The sequence below is a fragment of the Peromyscus californicus genome, unplaced genomic scaffold (assembly GCF_007827085.1).
Source record: "Peromyscus californicus insignis strain IS unplaced genomic scaffold, ASM782708v3 Scaffold_3__1_contigs__length_106647218, whole genome shotgun sequence".
NCBI lineage: Eukaryota > Metazoa > Chordata > Mammalia > Rodentia > Cricetidae > Peromyscus > Peromyscus californicus.
In genome coordinates this window covers 45,850,828-45,875,666 of record NW_026294551.1, presented here as the reverse complement: position 1 = coordinate 45,875,666, position 24,839 = coordinate 45,850,828, and the positions used below count along the sequence as shown (strand labels likewise).

The following is a 24,839-nucleotide window of genomic DNA, read 5'->3' as shown; positions in this document are numbered from 1 at the left end:
GCTCTGCTCATACTAGTGAAGAACACAGTCGGGGTGGCTAAAGGTGACCCCAAGAAGCCAAGGGTATGATGCCTGCTTATACTTTCTTTGTGCAGACGTGCAGAGAGAACATAAGAAGAAAAACCCAGAGATCCCTGTCAGTTTTGCAGAATTTTCCCAGAAGCACTCTGAGAGGTAGATGACAATGTCTGAGAAAGGCAGATGAAGTGTGCATGTGGCCAGGAAAGGAAGGATTATGAACCAGCTAAGGGAAGCAAGAAGGGAAAAAGATCTAATGTCACCCAGAGACCACTGTCTGCATGTTTCTTGTCCTGTTCTGATTTCTGCACTGAGATCAAATCTACAAACCCTGGCATCTCCACTGGTGATGCGGCACAAATGGTGGGTGACAGGCGGACAGGCTCAAGTGACAGCGAAAAACAGCTGTGCGTCACTCAGACCGTGGAGCGGAAGACGCATGGGAAGGAGGCTTCTGGCCGCAAGTCACAAACATCCCACAAAAGTTGCCAGAAGAGGAAGAGAAGAAGGTGGCGGCAAGGGGGAGGAATGAAGAACCAGACCAAACCTATTTCTCTCCTTGTGAAAGCCTTTGAGTAGGGATACATTGTTTTCTACACATCTCTTTTTTTTAATTTAAATACTTTATTTTTTGAAATTAAAATATTTTTGTTTTATTTTTATTTAATTAACTTTTTTCATTTATTTTACATGTTGTTTTGTTTTTTTGACACAGGATCTCATTTTTGTAGCCCTGGCTGGCCTGGAAATCTCTGTGTAGATCATGCTGGTCTTGACTCCACAGTGATCTGTCTGCCTCTACCTCCTGAGTGCTGGGATTAAAGGCATGCACCACTATGCCTTGCTGTTGACACATCTCCTATTTGAGTCCTGTAGGTAGAGTTTTCCTGCCTGGCCCACAGTCAGGACAAATCTCTCTCACCTGCCAGTCCTACAGCCTCTCAGACCCAACCAAGTAAACACAGAGACTTATATTGGTTACAAACTGTATGGCCATGGCAGGCTTCTTGCTAACTGTTCTTACAGCTTAAATTAATCCATTTCTATAAATCTATACCTTGCCACATGGCTCGTGGCTTACCAGCATCTTCACATGCTGTTTGTCATCGTGGCGGCTGGCAGTGTCTCTCTGACTCAGCTTTCCACTTCCCAGTTTTTTGGGTTTTTTTTGGTTTTTCGAGACAGGGTTTCTCTGTGTAGCTTAGCGCCTTTCCTGGATCTCACTCTGTAGACCAGGCTGGCCTCGAACTCACAGAGATCTGCCTGGCTCTGCCTCCCGAGTGCTGGGAATAAAGGCGTGCGCCACCACCGCCGCCGCCCGGCTTCCGCTTCCCAGTTTTATTCTCCTCCTTGTCCCGCCTATACTTCCTGCCTAGCCACTGGCCAATCAGTGTTTTATTTATTGACCAATCAGCAACACATTTGCCATACAGAACATCCCACAGCAGAGTCCTGTTTACTGCCTTCATTCATTTTAATTATAAAATTCCATCATGATCGTATTATAGGTGCTAGCAGTTTACATGAAATGGCCATTGGTGTCTGGACACCTGGAAGCTGTCTAAGTTATAGATACATTTTAAAATGAAAAGGTGGAGGCTGGAGAGATGGCTCAAGGGTTAAGACCATGTATTAATTCCTTTCCTGTTGCTGTGATAAAACACCATGACAAATCAACTTACAGAAGAGTTTACTTGGGCTTGTTTCCAGAGGGTTAGAATCCATGACGGCAGGGACAGCATGTTAGCAAGTGGCAGGCATGACTGTTGGAGCAGGAAGCTGAGCGTTCACACCTCAGCCACCCATGAATCAGAGAGATCGAACTGGGAGAAGGTGAGGCTTTTTCCTCTCAAAGCCCGCCCCCAGTGACATACTTCCTGCAGCAAGCCTGTGTAAGTGTTACAGCTCTGCGGGGAAAGTTTGCCCCCAAACAGTGTTGCAGCTCTGAAGGGAAAGGTATCCTGGCAGTCAGGGGTTAAGGAATACCACAAAGTCATGCTGCACAAGCCTCACTTAAGAGATTTATTGGTAGAGACACAAGAGGATGGCTGCCTCTGCTCTGGCAAGCAGCAGCATTGAATTAAGCAGAAGGTGGGCTTTATAGAGGGTTTCTTGTGTGTGGGTTGGGGGGTGGGGGAGTGGAGCTTCCCAGGGTGGCTTGGAATTGGGGTGGGGGGTGGGGGGGGTGGAGCTTCCCAGGGTGGCTTGGAATTGGAAGGATTGTGTGGCCTGATCTTGGGGCAAGTGCAGGAATTGATGGGATTTCATGCTCAGAGATAGGTGGGATTGAATAAGTTTTTTCACCCAGAAGTGAGTTCAGACCTTTTACCTACAAGCTGCACCTCCTAAACCTCCCCCAGATAGCACCATGAACTGGAATCAAGCTTTGGAATGCCTAAGACTATAGGGGACATTTCTCATTCAAACCATCACAGAGTGCTTATTGCCTTTGCAGAGGACTTGGGTTCAGTTCCCAGCGCCCACAATAGTGACTCACAACTGCCTGTAACTTCAGCTGGAGAAATTCCAGTGCCCTCTTCTGGCCTCCTCGGGGACTGCACACGGCACATGTATACAAAGCAGGCATGCATGTAAAATGAAATAAATATTTAAAATAGAGCAAATGAAAAGGCATTTGTGTTCTTACACCATGGGTTGCTCTTGGTGTGAGAAGGCACCTGAAGCTGTTTTTGGCATTTTATTTTCCATTTGTAAGGTATAAGGTCAATGTCAACTGTATGTATCTAAGATTTGTAAAGAGACCAAAATAACTGAACAGGCTCCTGATGTGCTCTCCTTATGTGGAGGCTGTGGGGGAAGATGCCTTTTAGAGACACGAGTTGTAGCTCAGGGGACACACAGAGGCTGGACCTGCTGGCACTGCAGGAGACATCAATTTTGCTTTGGGTTGTCTTGTTTTTGTTTTTGTTTTTGTTTTTTTTAAATATATAGTAACCTGGCATTCTGTTGCAAGTCTTAGTGCAGAAAAGGGGGATGGTGATTAGCAGGTATGAGAACGTTTGGAAATTTTTTTAGTTATATTCAGTACATTTCAATGACTTATTATTTATTTGTATGTTTATTTATTTATTTTAAAACTAGAACTCTTCGTCATCAGCAAAGCCACAAACAGTTGTTTCAATGGAGGCAGAAGAACCTGTGACCTTAAATAATTAGCAATGCTTTGCTACTTCCTGCATGTTTAGAATACTGGAATGTAGATGTAACCAACCGTTTTATTAAATAAGAAACACAGAACCAATGCAAAGAAGAAAGCCAAGAGATCAGAGCTAAGAGCCTTACCCGCCTGCTTGCAGCTAGCCTCTTCAGCCAAGAGAGACCTACTTCCTGAGTGTTTGTCTTTATATAAACTTTCTGTTCTGCCTTCTCATTGGTTGTAAACCCAACCACATGACCGCCTCGTCACTGCCTGTTTGTACAGACCTCCAGATCTTCTATGGTTAGTATTGAGATTAAAGGCGTGTGTCTCCAATGCTGGCTGTATCCTTGACCACACAGAGATCTACCTAGTTCTGTCTACCAAGTTCTGGGATTAAAGGCATGCGCCACCACCGCCTAGCTCTGCTATAGCTTGCTATTAGCTCTGACCCCCAGGCAACTTTATTTATTAACATACAAATAAAATCACATTTCAGTACAAATAAAATATCACCATACTGGAATGTTTGTAAAGTTAAACAGTATTACATCAAAAGTCACTACGGAGCATGGGGCTACAAATAAACAAATATCAGGCTCATTAAACAAACACATTTCATTTAGATCTGTGTCTGCTGCTGCAAGTCCATTTGATACCCTGGATCGGAGTTCTCCTCCAAGTTCATTCTTAGGAACACTTTTGAGCCTGGCATGGTGGCATACACCTTCAATCCCAGCACTCAGGAGGCAGAGGCAGGTGGGTGTCTCTGAGTTCAAAGCCAGCCTGGTCTACAAAGTGAGTTCCAGAATAGCCATGGCTATTTGTTACACAGAGAAACCCTGTCTCAAAACAAACAAACAAACAAACAAAAACAAAAAAGTAAGAAAAGAAACACTTTTGAGTATAACTTTTTAAGGTCTAGCGTAAGGGCCAGGAGAGACTGCTCAGTGGTTAAGCCCACTGGCTGCTCAATCATGAGGACTAACGTTCAGATCCCAGAACCCAAATAGAGTCACAAATGCCTGTGACTCCAGCCCCAAGGGCTCTAAACCCTTTCCGGCCTCTGTTGGCACTCGCACACACAAGAGATAGACTTAGAACAAGTTAAAAATGCCGAGAAGCATTGCCACACAAGGTGTAGCACAGGGTGGGCCCATTCAATAATCAAAGGTACAAACACAGAGTAAGGTCTAGAAAAAATTATAGCAATTTGAGAAAGTAGCTGATAAGTCAGATTTTAATCAGATAACTAAAAAAGTAGATTATATTGTCTATATTTGTACTCTACATGTTTCTTTACCCCTTAGTAATCAGTTTGGTGGTCAGCAGGCCACAATCATCAAACATGACAGATCAGAAGTTTAAAACATCACCAACAACCATCACGTCAAAGCTGGCCCCTCACAAGCAGTGTGAGAAGTAGAGCTCTTGGTGTCTCGCCTACCTTTCCACTGTCACAATAGAGGAAGAGTTCAGCAAACATCTGTCTCCGCATGTCCGCTTTTACGATCTCCCGGAATCCTTCAGCATAGTGGCAAAGGTGTTTAATGAGTTTCTCAAAAACTTCACTCTTCAAGTTTGCAACGTGTGAAGAGATGTACTGCAGAAACAGTAGGAAAAATGGTGGCTTAAAACCGTGTTCTTTGTTTGGGTTTTCCCTGTGGGCTTCAGTTCACGTACATGAATGTTATCAGCTGTAAGATGTTTCCACATTGTTTGCTTATCCTTCAAAGTGTTTTCAAGTAAGTGCCAATCTGCGGGCTCACCTTAGTTCCTTCCCTATTGCCAAGAAGAGACGCCATGAAATGAAACTGGAGAGAGAGAGAGAGAGAGAGAGAGAGAGAGAGAGAGAGAGAGAGAGAGAGAGAGAGAGAGAGAGAAAGGGGAGAGAGAAACAGTCTTGATATTCTCAAAGTCCCTGTTCAGGTCTATTCCTAAAGCCTTTGGATCATAAGCATTTCTCTTTCAGCCCTACCAAGTTGGTTTCTAGTTCTTGTAACTAATATGTGAAAAAGTCCCATTTTAGTAATTTGCTACTGAAAACAAGTCATTTGTTTTAAATAGAACATGCTTTTTATATATTCATGAGCACATTTAAAGTATTTTGCTTTCAAATTTATTTTTATTTCATGTATATGAATTTTTTCCCTGCATGTGTGTATGTGTACCACATGGATGTCTGGTGCATTGGAAGTCAGAAGAAGGCATCTGACTGAAATTGTGAGCCATCGTGTGGGAGCTTGGGACCAAACTTGGGTCCTCTGCAAGGGCAACAAGTGCCTTAACCACTGAGCCACCTCTCCAGCCCAACATGAGAACATATTTAAAGCTGATTGTTCACCTCCTCAATGATATCATCTAGGCACATTTAGACTGCAGTATGTAAAAGACTTGTTCGGGCCTGGAGAGATGGCTCATCAGTTAAGCACACTTGCTCCTTAATCACGAGGACCAGAGTTCAAATGTCAGCACTCACATCAGGTGGCTCACAAATGCCTGTAACTCCAGTTCCAAGGGATCTGACACCCTCTTCTGACATCTGAGGGAGCCCACACACGTGTGTGTATATAGTTGCACAGACGAAAACACCAGCACATATACCCATACAGTGTTTTGAAAGATGTATTATGCTTGTAGCCATGTAAATTAATTTTAAACTGTTACTTGACTTGCAAAAAAAGGTCGCTTGTTTGTTTGGAGGCAGGGTCTCACCTCCAGCCTGGCCTCAGATTCCTACAGGGAAAAAAGACTAGCCTTAAACTAGTGAACCTTTTGCCTCCGCGTCCTGACTGCTGAGATTGCAGTCATGTCCTACCACCCCTGGATTCTGCCGAGCTGGGGCATGGTAGGCAACCGTCCATTCTACCAACCGAGCGGCCGTTCTACCAACCGAGCTGTCGCCCTAGCCACCAGTTGTCATTCTTCTTGATGGGTCAATGAGCACGGTTAAGTCCTTATCTAATAACTGGAGAAGCAGTAGTATAAGAGGCCGAGATTTTGTCTGGGTTCAAAGCCTGGTTCCCATGCTCTTTCACTTACAAAATGGGTATCACAGTAGCAGCTATCTCAGAGGGACATGGTGAGGTCACAGGAATGTCTACACAGTATGCACGCAATCTAGGTATTCCATGTAATAACTTCATAACTATTTTTCTTGTGTACTCCACAGGTAGTTAAGAAATTGGTGAATAGCATTTTCTTTATAAAACAAGACAGTCCTTTCAGTGGACAGAAAAATATATTCTTAGAGGAGGAGAGATGAATGAGATCAGTGATTTTCACAGTGTGGCCTATACACCAACAGCATCACCTGAGAAGGTGTTGGGAATACAATTTGGAGCTTTGCCCCTGAGTTACTGCATCAGAAATCCTGGGGTTGAGAGCAATCTGTGTTTTAACAAGCCCTATAGAGGATATAGGTTTACTAAAGTATGAGAACCACTGAGCTGGATGATGTGCGGTAATTGGTCCTAATTAGTTCAGTATCCTAAGATCTGATTGCTTAGTACTAATGACTCTTTGCTTGACTAGTAGACATTTTTCTAATTTACTCAAGATTGTAGAATTATTACATAATTGGCATTTTTATATTGTGAATCAATTCTGTAATGTTGAAAAAATATTGGTTCATGATAAAAATATCACCTATATTCTATTCAGCTTTTGGGAATTAATGCTAAAGCCATGTGAATTATTGGGGTGTGGGGATTCTACTGAATCAAGATTAGTTAAAAATCTTTCTCTGAAAAACAGTTCTACACTCTGGATTCATAACCTATGGGTTTCTGAACAAGCATATTCTAATTGTGCAATGTGTCAGTTATGTAGATTAACAGTCATTCACCTAACTCTAAATTTAATTATAAATAGAACAATTACAGAAAGTTGACCATATCTTATAAGAACAGAAGTGAAAATACATGGGTGTCTTCGTGTTTTCATACCCTTGCAAAGAGTGAATCCAAACACGTCTTAAGATTATTTTAGAACTTAATGACCTTCACTTCATTTTCTATTTTCTTTTTTTTTTTGGTTTTTTTTCGAGACAGGGTTTCTCTGTGTGGCTTTGGAGCTTGTTCTGGAACTTGCTCTGTAGACCAGGCTGGCCTCGAACTCACAGAGATCTGCCTGCCTCTGCCTCCTGAGTGCTGGGATTAAAGGCGTGCACCACCACCGCCGCCACACCGCCGCCGCCGCCACCGCCGCCGCCACCAGCCAGCATGACCTTCACTTTAAAAGCTCTGTGAGCTGCTCAACACTGGCCTTTTGTCAAGCCACCTCTCTGAGCCAGGTCTCAGAAAAAAAAATGGAGTTTTTCTATTCTGATTTGATGTTGAGAACATGGCAAATGTCACACTTAATAGACTGGTAGCTGCTGTTAAGAGTCTACTGTGTTGGGCCATCAAGAATCATGATCCTTAGTATCTCAGAATATGACTATTTTTGGAGATAGAGTTTTTGAAGATGTAATTAAATTGAAATGGGGCCTTTAGATGTAGGCCTAATCTAGTAGGACTGGTCTTTATATGAAGAAGAAATTTGGACACACATAGCTGGATGGATATGTGAAGACCAATTATCACAGGTGATAACTAGTCATCTGTAAACCAAGTAGATTGATCATCACAGGAGATAACCAGTCATCTACACACCAAGGAGACCGATCATCACAGGGGATAACTAGTCATCTGTAAACCAAGGAGACCAGTCATCACAGGAGATAACTAGTTATCTATACACCAAGGAGACCGATCATCATAAGAGATAACTAGTCATCTAGAAACCAAGGAGACTGCTCATCAACATAAACCAACCTTGCTGACATTTGTCTCAGATTTCTAGCCTACAAAATTATAGAAAATACACTTTTTGTTATTTAATCCACTCAATCTGTGGTGCTTTGCTGTGGCAACACTAGCAGAGTACTATGCGTGATGAGGAACTGCCAATCAGTCAGTTCCTGTTATGTATTTCTTACAGAAGACCATCCAGGATGAGACACACTGACTTAGAGCCTTGTTCACCCATCCCTTCTCATTTCTCTGGCACAGAATTCTCTCCTCTCACCCTAAGGTTTCCTCATTCATTTTCATGACATACTTTTACTCGTTACCTCTCCCAAAGCTACACAGCCTCCATTCTCCTGTTCTACCATACAATAACTCAGAGTACATGAGTAAAAGACAGACAAAAATAAAGACATAAGTGAGGTAGAGAAACTGGAAATCCTTTGAGGTGTAAAATACCACTGTGGGAAAAATTTAGTAGAACATACCAAGGAGAGGAACAGTCTTTGGTCACAGTTTCTGAAGCCTTTCTCTTTAAACTTAACTGCCACACCATTGGGGGCCTCACACTTAAATGATTGACATTAAACAACCCCATAAGAGAGGAATCATCCCAGAGTGAAATAACACTAAGAAGAGAATAAGTTCCAAAAAAGAGGAGGCATGCCCTTCTTACTCCTGGCGAAGGGATGCATGGTTTCTAAGTATGAAGAATTAAAAGTTAATATCAGACTTCCCTTACACAGTATTGATGTATATCATTATCCTTAAGCTCATGATTTAATTCAGGAATAGTCTCAGGTTGTCTGAAGCCCAAACTTACTTAGGGATGCTCCTGAGAAACGAACATTTACTTTATACAGTCTCATAATAATCAGAAACACATTGGATTATTTTCATTTGCCTCTAGTAAACAGTTAAGTGTGTGACATCTCTTTAACAATCAGATGGGCCGAAAGCTCAGGAAATGATGCAAGTCTGGGAGAGCACACCGACTGCTTCACCTCTCCTGGGACTTCACTCATGTTAACACTGAAAACGAATGACTTGATGTCCTGTTGAGTTTGAATCTGAAACATCCTTCCCTGGTCCCATCCAGCATATACATGCATCCGTATAATTGCACACACAGAGGCATAAACTCCTACTTGTACCTACAAATATACTCACTCCATTACAACAGAACATTCTTATAATGCATTATTGTGCTGTACCTAATAGTTGATGAACCAGGAGAAAATTTTCTCAAATGGTTATTTTGAACCTTTTTTAAAAATATAATAAACAGGATTAAAAAGTGAGTAGACTGAGGTCAATGAAGAGACCATTATCTACTCAGAAAACAGATACATAAGAAAATGATAGAGACACAGAAGCACCTGTGAGCTTTCATTCCCCCCTTTTCTGTAATCTCCTGTTATAACTCGATGATTGCATTTTCTCCAAACATATTCCATGCTCACAGGGCAATTGAGTGGCATAGTGCCTCCACTGGGTAGCACTTGTAGCTAATATCTTGTCTTTAAGCCTAATATTAATATTTTATTTTCTTCCAGTTTCAGAAGCAGGTGCTAATAAAATACCCTTAAAGCAAACCTCTTGAAAAGCAAGTGATGAAAGCCAGGTGTTTTGGCATGTGCCTAGAAAACCACTAATGTAGGAGGCTGAGGTAAGAGGATCAAGTTCAAGGCCAGCTCGGGCTATTTAGTGAGACCTCATTTCAAAAACAAAACAGCAAGAGCTCAAGGCACTATTTCTGTGCCACACAGGATGGCCCAGGGATGTGCTGGTCAGATCATTAAGTGTTTTCATCGTTAAGATAGGGCCCACTATGTGGTCTGGGTTGGCTTAGCTTAAGAAACATTTTCTTGGGTTTTACCCAGGTAAGTGTTTTCTATAATTAAAGTGTCTGATTGTGTAACGTTTGCGTTTAGGAAGAGGTGCCCAGACATGTTAGAAAAACTAATGTTAACAGCCTTAAGACAAAATAAGACAGCAGCAAATAAGACAAAATTTAATACACATAATTAAAGAAGGTGGTGTAAGGCTGATGAATGCCTCATAGATCTATTAGCATTTTACACAGTATCTTTGTCAACGGGGCCCAACCTTAGGCTCCCCTCTCAACCTTCATCTTTGAGTCTTATCCTTATATATTTATAAAAAAAAAGTCATCTCATATAGAAAAATGTATTTTTTAGAGTTTTATACCTTTGTGACTTTTCTGTAATTGTATTCCATGATAACAGCAGATAGAATAATGCCGAAAATGTGGCGCAAAATCAACAAAATAATTGGATATTCCACTTTATAACTTCTTCATCTGAGAACACATTTACCAGTATCCATAAAATTAGATATAAGGGCTGGGGAACATGGTTCAGTTCATGATATGTTTGTTGTGTAAAGATGGAAACTTGAGCTCTGATCCCCATTACTCACACAAAAAGCAGAGTGTCGCAGTATACATCTGTAAAAACCTTAGCACTGGGGAGGCAGAGACAGGTCATGGAGCCTGGTGGCCAGCCAGCCTAGCCAATCAATGAGTTCCAGGTTTAGTCACAGACTCTGTCTCGAAAAATAAAGTGGACAGGCTCCAGGGGAGACACTCAGTGTTGACTTCCGGCCTCCACACATGTGCTGCAGCACAAGATAGATCAGTGTAATAACAAGTTTTAAAGACTAATAAGAACAAATATTAGCAAGGATGTGGAACAGTTAGAGTCATCTTGCCGCCAATGGGAACAGAAAATGGAAAACAGTCTGACAACTCTAGAAACACTGACCATGTAGCCCAGAAATCCCCCTTTAGATAAGACACCCAAGAGAAATGAAAACATCTATCTGTGTAAAAGCTTATACACAAATGTTCCTGGCAGAATTTATTCACAGTGGTCAAAAAGTGAGAACAACCCAAATGTCCATCAACTGCTTCAAGGATAATAAAAGGTGCATGCCCATACAAAGGAATGCCATTGACAATGTTTTATGTGGCAATAAAACAGAAATAATGTGCTAAGAAATGTACGAACCTAGAGAACATCATACGTGTAAGAGTCAAAAATCACACTGGGTGATTCCATTTACAGAAAATATCCCAAATAGGCAAAGCTACTGGAACAGAAAGTACATCGTGGTTGAGGTTTAGTACACAATGGCCTGAGGTTTAGTACACAATGGCCTGAGGTTTAGTACACAATGGCCTGAGGTTTAGTACACAATGGCCTGAGGTTTAGAAGACAATGGCCTGAGGTTTAGTACACAATGGCCTGAGGTTTAGTACACAATGGCCTGAGGTTTAGTACACAATGGCCTGAGGTTTAGTACACAATGGCCTGAGGTTTAGTACACAATGGCCTGAGGTTTAGTACACAATGGGAGTGACTATTACCAGGTGTGGGGCTTTCTTTTGAGGTGATGGGAATGTTCTAAAATGGATTTTGGATAGAAACATGAATGATCAGGTTGTGGGGGGATGTAGGGGGAGAGTAGTGAAAGAGACTACTAGAAAGGGGGGCATTTCCGGGTCAGATAAGAACCTGGTGCAAGGAATCTACAAGGATGACCCCAGCGTAGATTCCCAGCAATAGCGGATATGCAGCCTGAACTGGCCATCTCCTGTGACCAGATTGATGCCTAGCCCAATTGTCATCAGAGGCATCATCCAGCAACTGATGGAGACAGGTGCAGACCCACAGCCAAACATTAGGTGGAGTTCAGGGAATCCTGCAGAAGAGGGGGAGAAAAGATTGTAGGAGCCAGAGGGGTCAAGGATACCACAAGAAAATTCATATAATCAACTAACCTGGGCTCATAGGGGCTCACAAAGACTGAACCAATAACCAGGGAGCCTACATGGGACTGACATAGGCACTCTCCACATATGTTACAGTTAGGTAGCTTGGTCCTCTTGTGGGACTCCTAACTCGGAATAGGGGCTGTCTCTGACTCTTTTACTGTCTTTTGGGACCCTATTCCTTGTACTGGGTCACCTTGCCCAGCCTTAATACATGGGGAGATGCTTAGTCTGACTGCAACGTGATATGCCATGTATTGTTGATGCTCATGGGAGACCTGCCCTTTCCTAAACAGAAAGAGAGGAAAAAGTGGATTGGAGGGTAGGAACAGGGGTGGGGTGAGGTGGGGACTGGGAAGAGAGAGAAGGAAAAAACTTTGGCCTGGATGTTAAACAAACAAACAAACAAATAGAAATGGTTACTCTACTTTGTAAATATATAAAATCCATTAAGTTGTATACCTTTAAAATGGCATAAGGTAGTTTATAGTGGGCTGGATAATGGCCTGGAATAATCATCAGGGCCCTAAATCTGTAAGTGGCACCATATACAGAAAAGTAGTACCCTTGTATATGTGGTTAAACTAAAGTTTGGGAGTGGGGAAACGAACCTGATTATCCAGGTAAGTCCTAATTCAATCACACATGTCTGTACGAGAGGGGGTTTTCTCAGCAAGGTAGGAAGAGGCAACATGGCTACAGAGGCAAGGTCAGTGATGCTGTAAGTAATAACACCCCATATGGACCGGAAGCTGGAGGTGCTCCTCCAGAGGGGCTGCAGCCCTGCCCACACATGATTGTGACCAGTGATGCTGATCTGAAACTTACGGTCTCCAGGTCTGTTAGAGAATAAATTTTTGTTGTTTTCAGAAACAAACTTTGTAGCAATTTGTTGTAGCAACAATAAGAAAGAAATAATGTGTGAATTAAATCCTAATAAAGCTCTTACAAATGAAGTTTTTAATAGCACCACAATTATTGTACATTTTTGTTCATTTGTCTTTATATTTCTAACCTATTTCTCCTTTATATATTCTCTTGCAAAGTGCTGCCATAAGATTTAGGAGAGTCCTGTCATCTTCATAAATTTTAAATTTTATAAATGTAATGTTTTATCATTTAGAAGTATAAAAAATAATTTTAATCTGATTGAATTACTTTTAATTCTGAAACCTGCTCAATTTTGTTACTCATTTATCTGCTATTCCTTTATCAATTCTCTAGTGTGTTTTGTCACCCTATATTAGGATGATTTGTTTATAAAACGGATACAGCACCATCCTCCCTCCATTATAAAAAGCCACAAACCCTGAGATGGATGATTGACTAACTTTAAAACATTTTGGGATTTGGAAAGGAAGTTTTTTAAAGCACACAACAAGTACCAGATGCATCTTATTTTAGAGATACAAAAAGATGATTCATCTTAAAATTGAGAAAACTGGTTGTTTGAGCTCTGTTTTGGAGGCTTCTGATTTTTTTTGAAGCTAGAGCCTTGCTTTGTAGCCCAGACTGGCCTCTAATTCACAATTTTGCCTCAGCCTCTCAAATACCAAGATGCAGGCATGTAGCACCATGCCCAGCTGAGAGGCTACATTTAAGAGGACATTGTTAAAGACGATTCTCTCTCTTGAAAATAACCAGGAGTCATTTTTACAAAATCATTATGATAATAGTGTTTTCCAGAAAATTTGAGGGATTGAAGGAAAGCTCAATGATTAAGTGTGCTTGCTGCTCTTGCAGAGGATTGGATTCAGTTTTTAGCGCCCACATGACAGCTCACAACCTTCTGTAACTCTAGTTTCAGAAGATCTGTCACCCTCCTCTGGCCTCAAGGGCATCACACACATACAAAGTAGGCAAACATTCATACACATAAAATAATAAATATTTTAAAAATTCCAGTGATGCTACTTTGGCAATGCTAAAAAAGGGGCCTAGAATAAATGCACTCTCAAATGAGCAAAGATTAATAAGTTACTCCAAGATTCAGCTTTTCATTTCAGTTTAGAAGGTGAAACTTCATCTCCAAAGAACTAAAAAGTCGACGAGACTGTCGCTACCAGACTGTGAAGTAACAGACACACTCTCTTACAGCCTCCACACCGTTTGCTCATTTGGTTCTCCAGTAATTCTAGAATGACTGGAAATTTTTATCCCCAAATTGCCACATGCTATTTGCAGCTGAGTTTTTTAAAAAGTATTTGTTGTTGTTGTTTTGTTCTGTCCTGCTGGTTTTGATTTATCTGATAGCAAAAAGAGACCAGGTGATGCATTTAAATATTCACATTTTTTTTTTTTTTTTTTTTTTTTTTTTTTTTTTTGGTTTTTCGAGACAGGGTTTCTCTGTGTAGCTTTGCGCCTGTCCTGGAACTCACTTGGTAGCCCAGGCTGGCCTCGAACTCACAGAGATCCGCCTGGCTCTGCCTTCCGAGTGCTGGGATTAAAGGCGTGCGCCACCACCGCCCGGCGTATATTCACATTCTTTAGGAGATTCATGTCATAGAACATTCCTCTTTCTGGAAAGCATGAATTTATGTAGGTACTAGACATTTATATCAAATTTTGCAAAATGTTTTCTTTTCCTTTGGAGACAAACAATGATGTAGAAATTTTTTCTCATTTGGAAAATTAGCTACCTGTAATAGAAAAGTTTGTTCAATAAACAGTTGTATACTTGGCTAGCCATTCTAGAAGGAAAATCAAGTTAGGTTCTTACCTTATGTTATTTGTTAAAAATAATTTCCCAGTTCATCTTAAAAATAAAAACACCCACCAGGCGGTGGTGGTGCACGCCTTTAATCCCAGCACTTGGGAGGCAGAGGCAGGTGGATCTCTGTGAGTTCGAGGCCAGCCTGGTCTCCAAGCCAGTTTCAGGAAAGGCGCAAAGCTACACAGAGAAACCTTGTCTCGAAAAACCAAAATAATAATAATAATAATAATAATAATAATAATAATAATATAATAACAACCCAGGAGAGACAGTGACAACTGAGCTATCTTGAGAGAGCCGTGTAAGCACAGGAGCAAGAGGAAGCACCTTTAAATGATCTGCTGATTTATTTGCACAAGAATTAGCAAAAATGTTTCTAAATTAGAGAATATCTTTATATTTTTTTAATAGGAAATTTGAGCTGGTACATACATTTAATTCCAGCACTCGGGAGGCAGAGGCAGGCAGATCTCTGAGTTGGTGGCCAGTGTGGTCTACAGAGTGAGTTCCAGGACAGCCAGGGCTACACAGAGAAACTCTATCTCAAAAACAAACAAAAATAATGTTAAAATATAAAAACAGAAATTGAGGAAATTTGAAAAGCACTCATAATTGATGATCATACATGATAATGCCATCAATACATAATGATATTTATAATTCTAACTTAAACTAAACATCAACAGGTAAGACAATTACGGAGACTGGGCTATATCTTGCTCCAAGTTACTCTGTATGGTTCAGAACTCTTTTTCAAGCTGGGGCTTGTCCTGAGCAATCCCATTTTATAAAACAGCAGTTTCCTCTGTCTTCAGTGCAAACACTGAGGTGGAGTGACTCACATCTTGTCTGTGCAAGTGAACAACCATAGCACAAACGTGAGGCACAGACTGCTAAGCAACCTCTTTACACAGTAACGTGTAACCACCTATGACCTTCAAATTAAATCAGGAACACCTGGATACATGAAGAGAGCAAAACCACCTCAGAAACCTAGACCCATGAACTAATTTAGCACACCAGGCCAAAGAATGACGCAATCACCTCACTTGGTATTATAAATGTTATTTTTTTTCCCATCCAGGAAAATGGCCACAGCAATGTACCTCTAACGTGGGCTTCCGTTCCAGTGAAGTTTCTCCTGCCTAGGACAAGCTGACACTAAAATTGCCCTCCTTTCCCCACCCCAGCAGCATTTGACAACTCTGCACCTGCAGTTCATAAAGCTTATCTGACCCCACCCCTGCACCCCCCACCCTGTCCTCACCTTTGCCCCCCCCAATCCCCACCCCTGCTCCCATCCCCACTCCCAGAGATGTTTCCGTGAGTCTGAATCAGCTTTCCAGAAATCTTTGCCTTCAGTATGGCCTCTTTGAACCCTGTGGACTCTTTACCCTTTTGAAATCATCCTGTAGCTCTCTCCCCTGGCTCCTGGCTCCTCTCTCCTCTCTTCTCTCTCTCTCTCTCTCTCTCTCTCTCTCTCTCTCTCTCTCTCTCTCTCTCTCCATTGTGAAGTGCATTACACTTTCATACTCTTAAATACTCCTAATACTGTTAATTACTATTAGTAATAATAATTAAGATTGGAAGAAAAGAACCTGCTATTGTTAATGACCGAGTCTACCAAGTGAAAACAGTTGCACTTGGTGAATTAAATAGGCAACGAAATCAAAGCATCTTGTGAATTGAAAGACGAAAAATGTGCCCATGTTGCTGACGTAGCTTGCTCATACTAGAAAAGAAATGGATAGGTCACATAATAAAGTGTTTTAACATAAAAATATTTAACTGTTATTTTTTAAAAAATTTATTTGTTTTTAGTGCATTGGTGTTTTGCCTGTATGTAAGTATGTATGAGAGTGTTGGATCCACTAGAATTGGAGTTACAGACAGCTGTGAGCTGACATGTGGGTGCTAGGAATTGAACCTGGGTACTTTGGAAGGGCAGCCAATGCTCTTAACCGCTGAGCCATCTCTCCATTCCCTTAACCTCTATTTTTTTTTTAAATATGTGAGGAGCAGGGGACATAGCTGAGAGGTACAGTGATTGCCTAGTATATACAGGGCCCTAGGTACAATCCCAAGCACTGGAAACAAAAATTGCAGCTTTTTTAGTCTTAGTAATGTTTCCTGTAGGTGGGAATAAAGAAGAGCTCTTGTACATTGCTGGTGGGAGAATAAATCAATGCAATCACAGCACAGTTGGCAGTAGGCAGCCAAAGCTTTCAGCTGTTCATTCTTTGACCTAGCCATTTCCACTCCTGGGAATCCATTCTAAAAAATTACTGGAGTTCTGTCAGGCTACCAGGACAATTAGACTAGACTAGGCATTTCTGAGCACTGAAATTCTTTCCTCACAGTTCTAGAGGCTGGACTGTCCGAATTGAAGGTTCAGAAGACTCAGTCTGATAAAGTCTCTTCCCCCTGGGTTGCAGATGGATGCCTTCTTGTTATATCCTTACATGGGCTTTCCATGAAGTGCATGCCCATATCCACAGACATGTGCTGCCCCCGAGAGAGAGAGAGAGAGAGAGAGAGAGAGAGAGAGAGAGAGAGAGAGAGAGAGAGAGAAAGGGAGAGAGAAAGGGAGAGAGAAAGGGAGAGAGAAAGGGAGAGAGAGAGAGAGCTTTTTATAAAGTCACTAGCTCTACTCCATTTCTAGTTCACAATTTTAAACTGTAAATAAAGATGTACATGCAGATACTGGTCTTATTTTTATTAGGAGTAATGAGAAAGTAACTGTCCAACAATAAAGATATGATTGAGTAGTGATAAAAACACATAGCAAAATATTACAAGGCCTTTAAAATGTTTTAGGGACCAAGATGGAGTAGAATCACTTTTCCCTATTTCTCCAACTTAAATATGGCTAAAAACTCCTTGATATCTGACTGAAAACAAGCTTAACGACAATGAAAGTGGAAAAGAAGGTGGCAGGCTTCCTAGGAACCTGCACAGTGGTGAGTACTTTGGACTTTTTGCCTCATAAATAGCATTAAAAAATGCCAATAAGAACAGATGAAAGCAATAATAAAACCAAGAAAGGTTTGCTTTAGCCAAAGGAGTAAAAATGTGAGTCATTATTATGATCTGAGGAAAAATATCAAATGCTAACGGTGGATATAAATTGGTAAAAGAATTACAGGCTTCAAAATAAAACAACAACAAAAAGAATTACAGGCTTAATATTCTTCTTCTTTAAACTTTTTTGTTTATAATTTTCTCTAATGAGCCCATATCACTTTCTTATTGAGATATAATTCACATATGATTAAAATTCACATTACTTTTATAATTAAAAAATGACATTTTCTTTTTTTGTTTGTGTTTGCTTATTTGTTTTTCAAGACAGGGTTTCTCTGTGTAACAGTTCTGGCTGTCCTAGAACTCACTTTGTATACCAGGCTGGCCTCGAACTCACAAAGATTCACCTGCCTTTGCCTCCAAAGTGCTGGGATTAAAGGAGTGAGCCACCACACAAAGTTCAAGAACATTTTCTAAATTGTTTATTTGTAGAGAAACTACTAAGACAACTAACTAGGTCAGTAGTATTGAGAATCAATTTTTGCAAAGAAATATGTTATGTCTGTAATTACATTAAAGAGAGAAAGCCTTGCCTTTTCTGAACTTATTTTTTCTCTCAGGCATGCAAGTATGTGGAGGGCAGAGACTCATTCTCAGAAGTAGGATCTCTCCTGCTATCTTTGGGCTCCTGGGATCAACCTCAGGTCATCAGGCTTGCCTCTACCTGACGTGCTGAGTCATCTCACTTGGCTACTCCAAACTATTATAACTCTGCCATTTGCTCTGTGTGTTTTTGAGTAGTATGCCTCATTTGTATCTGATCTAGACAAGAACCATTCAGAGAGGATTTAAGAAATCCTTCACACAGAAATCCTTCACACAGAAGCTCTATGTCATGCATGGCTGTCACCTTCAGTGGAGTAAGAACGTCTGAGAAGAAATGTAAAAGCTGAATTAGCTCTTGGACTCATTATAGAAAAACTGGAGGAAGAGAGGAAATAAGAGACTTGAAAGCAGGCTGTAGCAGACAGAACTCTGGTCTAACCAAATGGCTTCTTTCGCCTAGCCCATTATGATAGAATCATACTTTCTCAGGTTTAAAACCACCATGTAGACCTTCGGTCTTAGATCTCACTATATTTGTACAATCAGATTTTATTGAATATAAAATGCTGGTTTTTCTTGATCTTATCAGAAGGTGTCAGTAGAAGTTCTTCATCTTTTTATATCATGAATTAAAAGAAAATAAAGGAGCTATTTAAAAATTATAACCCAACTTCAGAGGGGCTAAATATTTTGAAGTATGTATCTTAGAAATGGTAAGTTTTTATTCTTTCATTTGATTTACTCCTCAGGTGATGTCCATCTATCAAAAGACAATTGAAACTGGCAGAATAATTTGATACAAATATTAAATAACACAGCTCCTTACTTGTATAAATTGCTGTTGGTTCAATCCAGGTTCCAGAGATTTGATCATAATCAGATCTTTGCAATGTGATTCTAATTTTAGAATAAAAGTTATTTGCTAATTAGTTTAGGGTAATAAATTCATATTTTATATTCATAATATAGTACTAAAATTATTCTCAATTAGTATCTATCCATAGTTACAGTAAATAATTTATAGTTGGGTAACATCCCAATTGCTACCAAGGGTTTTTTCCCTGGCTTTATTTAACCAAGAAACTTGAAATTAAAAAGAATGAATCTAAATTTTTAATAACTAAGTTGGAATAAAGCAGAAACAGATATGCATAATAACATAAAAGACTAAAAAAAAAAATCAGTGTAGTTTATGAGAGCATTTATACCAGCAGACCTAAACCAAAAGCTCTCTGTGAACATTCTCTTTAATGAGTATCTTTTCTTTCTTTCTTTCTTTTTTTTAAGATCTAGTCTCCTTTTTTATTTTATATTTTGAGACAGGGTCTTTCTACATGTCCTTGGTTGTCCTGGAACTTGCTCTGTAGATCAGGCTGGCCTGGAACTCACAGAGATTCACACACACACACACACCCCCTCCCGTGCCCACTGAGTGCTGAGATTAAAGGCGTGTACCACTATACCCAGCTTAAAATTTCTTTGTCTTCAATGTTTCTTAAATTAACAAATACCATGTGAATGTGGTCTTTATTGTAAGAGATGTAAATAACATAAAGGCTATTCACCATCTCAGAAAACAGTTAGGGGAGGTAACCTTGTAAACTGTATGTGAATATGAACATCTTCCTTTTCCATATTTTCCTCAGCATCTTCAGGCTCCCTGGCCCCAGAGCCAGCAGTCACCACTGCTAAGCAGTGATGTCATCCTCTTTTCAGCAACCTTCCTGTGCACTTCCAAATGTGTGTGTGCATGCAGACACAGAGGTCATTTGCTTTTCTCTAACAGTTATCATCATCCTGACCACTCTGTAGGTTTTTCATGTATGATCAGGGGCTCAGGGGAACAGTTTGGAATTGGGAGTCATCAGCTAAAGTTGTGTGTTAGAGTCAGAAAATCCAGGGTGTATGAACAGTGTATCAGGTAATGAAAAAGCCAGAAAAGCAAACTCTGGAAAACAACACTTAATGTGCAGAAGATCTAAGAAATAGAAAGGCTAAGAGGTGATTGAAGAGAGTCCTCTGAGTAAGGGTGACCAGTAATGGGGAACGTTACACCTCCACTTTAGTAATGGGGAACGTTACACCTCCACTTTAGGTGACCAGTAACGGGGAACATTACACCTCCACTTTAGGTGACCAGTAATGGGGAACGTTACACCTCCACTTTAGTAACAGGGAACATTACACCTCCACTTTAGGTGACCAGTAATGGGGAACGTTACACCTCCACTTTAGTAACGGGGAACATTACACCTCCACTTTAGTAATGGGGAATGTTACACCTCCACTTTAGGGGCTAGAGGCTTAGCTCAGTGGTGGAGCACCTGTCCAGCAAGCACAAGGCCCCTGGGTTTGGTCCTTAGCTCCAGCAAAACAAAATAAAACAAGCTTCTACTTGATATGATCACTACAGAGTCCATATTGACCTCACCAAGAGACAGACACAGTTCCATGAAGGAAGGACTAAGACACTAGCTCTCTCCTGCTTCTACCAGTATCTCTGCCTATGTGGACTGGGACAAGGTCATAGAGAAGACTCTCCAGTCACTCTTGAGCTTTGTAGCTGGCAGAACTAGATATATAGTTCCTCCAGAAAATTATGCACACTAGACTGGTCTCTACCACCAACGGCTGACCTTGAGTAACTTAAGAGGGAAAACCGTGTCTTAATTTTCTTTGTATTCTTTACTCCGCACAGTGTCTGGAACCAAGTGAGGACTCAACAAGTGCTGCCTGACCTCATGACCCAGGAAATAAACACTGCAGTAAAGGAAAAGACGGGGACCACTCATCTGGTCCGGGAGGGATGGTTTGGAATTTCTCTCATTTTCAGCAGGATCCTAACAGAATTCTCTTATCGTACTGCTTACTCACTTTCACCCAAAATAAACAAATAAGCAAAGATATTGCAAAGAATTTCTGAAAGAAATGGAGGCTGAGCTGAGGGGAGAATTCCAGTTTTTAGTTTAGGCTGAGGGCAGGGAGAGGACAGGTTGTCAGGAAGGGAGGCCCAGATCATGTTCTCGAAAGAGCAAACAGGATGCTAAGAAGCATGCTTTATTTTAAAGAGCAAGGAAAGGGTGAGCACAGTGGCACACACCTTTAATCCCAGCACTCGGGAGGCAGAGGCAGAAGGATCTCTGTGAGTTTGAGGCCAGCCTGGTCTACAGAGTGAGTTCCAGGACAGCCAGGGCTAGCTATGTAGAAAAACAGTCTCAAAAAACTAGAGGAAAAAAAAGCAAAGAAAAAAATTAAAATATTCTCACAATTTATAGTTACCACCAAACACAGTGATAAAAAACAAACAAATAAAAACCAGTGTGTTATACTGGGAGGCAGAGACAGTAGGATCTCTGTGAGTGCCAGGCCAGTCTATGTCGTCTACACAGAGAGTTCCAGGCCAGCAGCAGGCCCTGTCTCAAAAAAAATAAATAAATAAATAAAATAAAATAAAGCAAAATAATCAGTGGGTTACAAATTACATAAATCCCAGGATCTAGACTCGTGTTCTTAGTTACAAGTAAGAGTTCTCTTGGCCTAGTCTCAAATAAGGAAAAAGTCTTAAAATAAATGCATCAAAGCCAATGGTCCCCGTAGGGATGGGCTCCTCTCTGCTCCTGGGGTGCATCGTGAAACTTTGGAGGAGAGCTTTTGTTGTTTTAGTGGTGGGGAGCAGGTGTGAAGACAGCATTCCCACAATTTCTATGCAATAAAGGCTCCCCTCTCTTGTCAGACATTGAAAAAGGTGAAAAGCCTGCTTACAATAACTTTGAATTTAGAACTTATTTTATGTGTAAATTCCGAGCACCGCTTTGCGATTGCTTTGCTGCTGCTGCTGCTGCTGCAGAGTTTTGAGCCCTGGCCTCTGTGTCGCCCAGCACATGTTCTACTTCTGAGCCGTCGATGTACCTGGTCCCTCATTTTGCTTTTGAATTTTTCTGAAAATATAACTACTGTGAAATTTTTGATTGAAGGTTGAAAATGTGGTCTGGAACTCATCAGTACTTGTTCACCATTCAGAAATTGTGTCATATATAGAAAGTGACATTACAACTTTAATCTGAACTAACACATCAGTGTTAGTTTGCATTTGTAACACCCCAGCCATGAGAATACCACGCATACATGCACACACACATGAATATCCATGTATATGTATATACATATGTGAATATGTAAATTCTTTTTGCCCTTATTTCAAAATGCCAATACAAGGAAAACAGTTACTTAGGTATTTTTTTGTTTTTTTGAGACAGGGTTTCTCTGTGTAGTTTTGGATCTGTCCTGGATCTTGCTCTATAGACCAGGCTGGCTTAGAACTCACAGAGATCTGCCTGCCTCTGCGTCCGAGTGCTGGGGTTAAAGGCGTGTGCCACCACCGCCCAGCTCAACCTCCCTCTTAAAAATAAAAATACTATAGTAATAGGCATATTTACCAAGTTGCAATTCTGGCTTCTGAAAAAAATCATAAAGGACATTCTGAACCTGCAGAGAGAGGAGGGGAAAGAACATATTACTCCTCAATTACCACATATTTAGTTTTTTAGATTAAAAGTCATGTATGGTCTTTCTAAGTACTTTGACAGTGAGTGTGATGTACCTAAGACACATTTGCAACTATCTTGGCAATCTTGAGAATTCTCTTTACTTCCTTATCCCCTAATTACTAAACACAAAATTTCAGAGCACATTTTGGCCCCTGTATAAGAAATAGGTTTTCAATTCTATGGAGAATTTTTAGATTCAAGCTAAACAGAGCACACAGTACAGAGTAGCCCTGCCACATGTATGCACAACCTCCCTGACTACCAATATTCTGTGCTAGAGTTCTAGATCACTACAAATGACAAGCCTGCAATGATCATCATTTCTTCCAAAGCCCACAGTTTATATCTGAGGTAACTGTTGGTGTTCTATGTTCTAAGGGTTTTGACAAATGCATAAAGGTGGCATTTATCACTACAGTATCATATAGGGTTGTTTCACTGTCTTAAAAGAGTTTGTATTTGAACAGCTAAGAAATAGAACCAGCTTTGATGCCCAACAACATATGAATGGATAAAGGAAGTATAGAGCATTTACACAATGGAATTCTATTCAGCAGTACAGAATCATTATATCAAAACATTTGCAGGAAATGGTTAGAACTCAAGATCAATGTGCTGAACAAAATAAGCCAGACTTAGAAAGACAAATACTGAGCCAGGCAGTGATGGCACACGCCTTTAATCCCAGCACTCGGGAGGCAGAGGCAGGAGGATCTCTGTGAGTTCGAGGCCCGCCTGGGCTACAGAGTGAGTTCCAGGAAAGGTGCAAAGCTACACAAAGAAACCCTGTCTCAGGGGGAAAAAAAAAGAAGAAGAAGGAAGACAAATACTGAGTGTTTCCTCTCATGTGAGGAACCTTGATCTAAAGCCTTGATTGTATGTGTATAGGTCATTAGAGTAGAGTGGGGAGCACAAGAGAAGAGTGAGCCATCTAAAGGGCAGACAGTGTAGAAGTATGTAATGGATACATGTGACTCGAAAACAGAGAGGAAGACTGTACGAGAGGAGGAACAGGGTCAGCAAGAGGGAGCTGGGGACATGGGGAGGTTTGGGAGAGAAGAATGAATAAGAACAAAGCATAATACATATTATAGAATGTTATACTATAATAAATATTGTGTATAACACTTATTTTATATAAAATATTGCATGTTATATGAAAATTCCACAAAGAAACCTTTTACTTAAATGCTAACTTAAAAATAAAAATCCTGTGTTCCACCTATTCATTTTTCCTTCCCTGATGGCAACAGTATTTGTTTACTTTTTCTATAATTTCTGCTTTTCCAGAATGTCATGTAATTGCAATCACACAGTATTTGGTATTTTAGTTCAGCTTCTCCAACTTTGTAACAAACACTTAGGTTTCCTCCATGTCTTTCATGGCTTGATATCTCCTTCCCATTTATCACTAGCCTTCCACTGCATGACACACCATGTAGATTTATCTCCATTTACTTCAGGGTATCTAAGTCACTTACTTGTGTGGGCAATTACAAGTAAAGCCACTATATACGTCAATATGCAGGAGTCGGTATGGACAGGAAACTTTAAGTAATTTGGGTAAATATAAAAGATGGCTATTATTGAATTGTACATTATAAAAGTATATTTAGTTTAATTGTGTGTTTAAAATATTCACAAAAATTACCAACTTAAGTTTTTTGTTTGTTTAGAACAGTGGTCTGAACCTGTGGGTTGTGACCCCTTTGGGGGTTGCATATCAGATATCCTGCTTAACAGATATTTACTTATGATTTATAACAGTAGCAAAATTATGAAGTAGCAACAAAATAATTTTATGCCTGGGGGTCACCACAACATGAGGAACTGTATTAAAGTGTCGCAGCATTAGGAAGGTTGAAAACCACTGGTTTAGAAAGAGAGGTTTTTTGTTTTGTTTTGTTTTGTTTTAAATTTATTTCATGCATATGAGTGTTTTGCCTGCATGTATGTCTGTGCACCACATGTTTGCCTGATGCCATCAGAGGCTAGAAGAGGGCATGATCCTCTGGAATTGGAGTCACAGACAATTATGAGGCACCATGTAGGTACAGGGAATTGAATTAGAGTTCTCTGGAAGAATAGCTAATGAATGCTCTTAAATGCTGAGCCATCTCTCTAGCCCTAGAGACAGAGTTTTACAACGTACCCCAGGCTGGTCTCAAACCTATAGCAATCCTCCTGC

At 40.5% G+C, this 24,839-nt stretch overlaps 1 protein-coding gene across 13 annotated transcripts in view; it reads right to left on the bottom strand.

Moving 5' to 3' along the window:
* The window catches only part of Efcab5 (EF-hand calcium binding domain 5), a 139,686-nt gene that overhangs the window by 60,332 nt on the left and 54,515 nt on the right, over positions 1–24,839 (bottom strand). For 12 of the 13 annotated variants that reach the window (XM_052755967.1, XM_052755966.1, XM_052755971.1 and 9 more), the window contains 3 exons: positions 22,541–22,589; positions 18,931–19,001; positions 4,623–4,778 (listed from right to left, as the gene is read on the bottom strand). In XM_052755967.1, coding sequence (XP_052611927.1) covers positions 4,623–4,778; positions 18,931–19,001; positions 22,541–22,589 — 276 coding nt within the window. The remainder of the gene's footprint in view (positions 1–4,622; positions 4,779–18,930; positions 19,002–22,540; positions 22,590–24,839) is intronic. The other variant, XM_052755963.1, reaches the window with a different exon arrangement.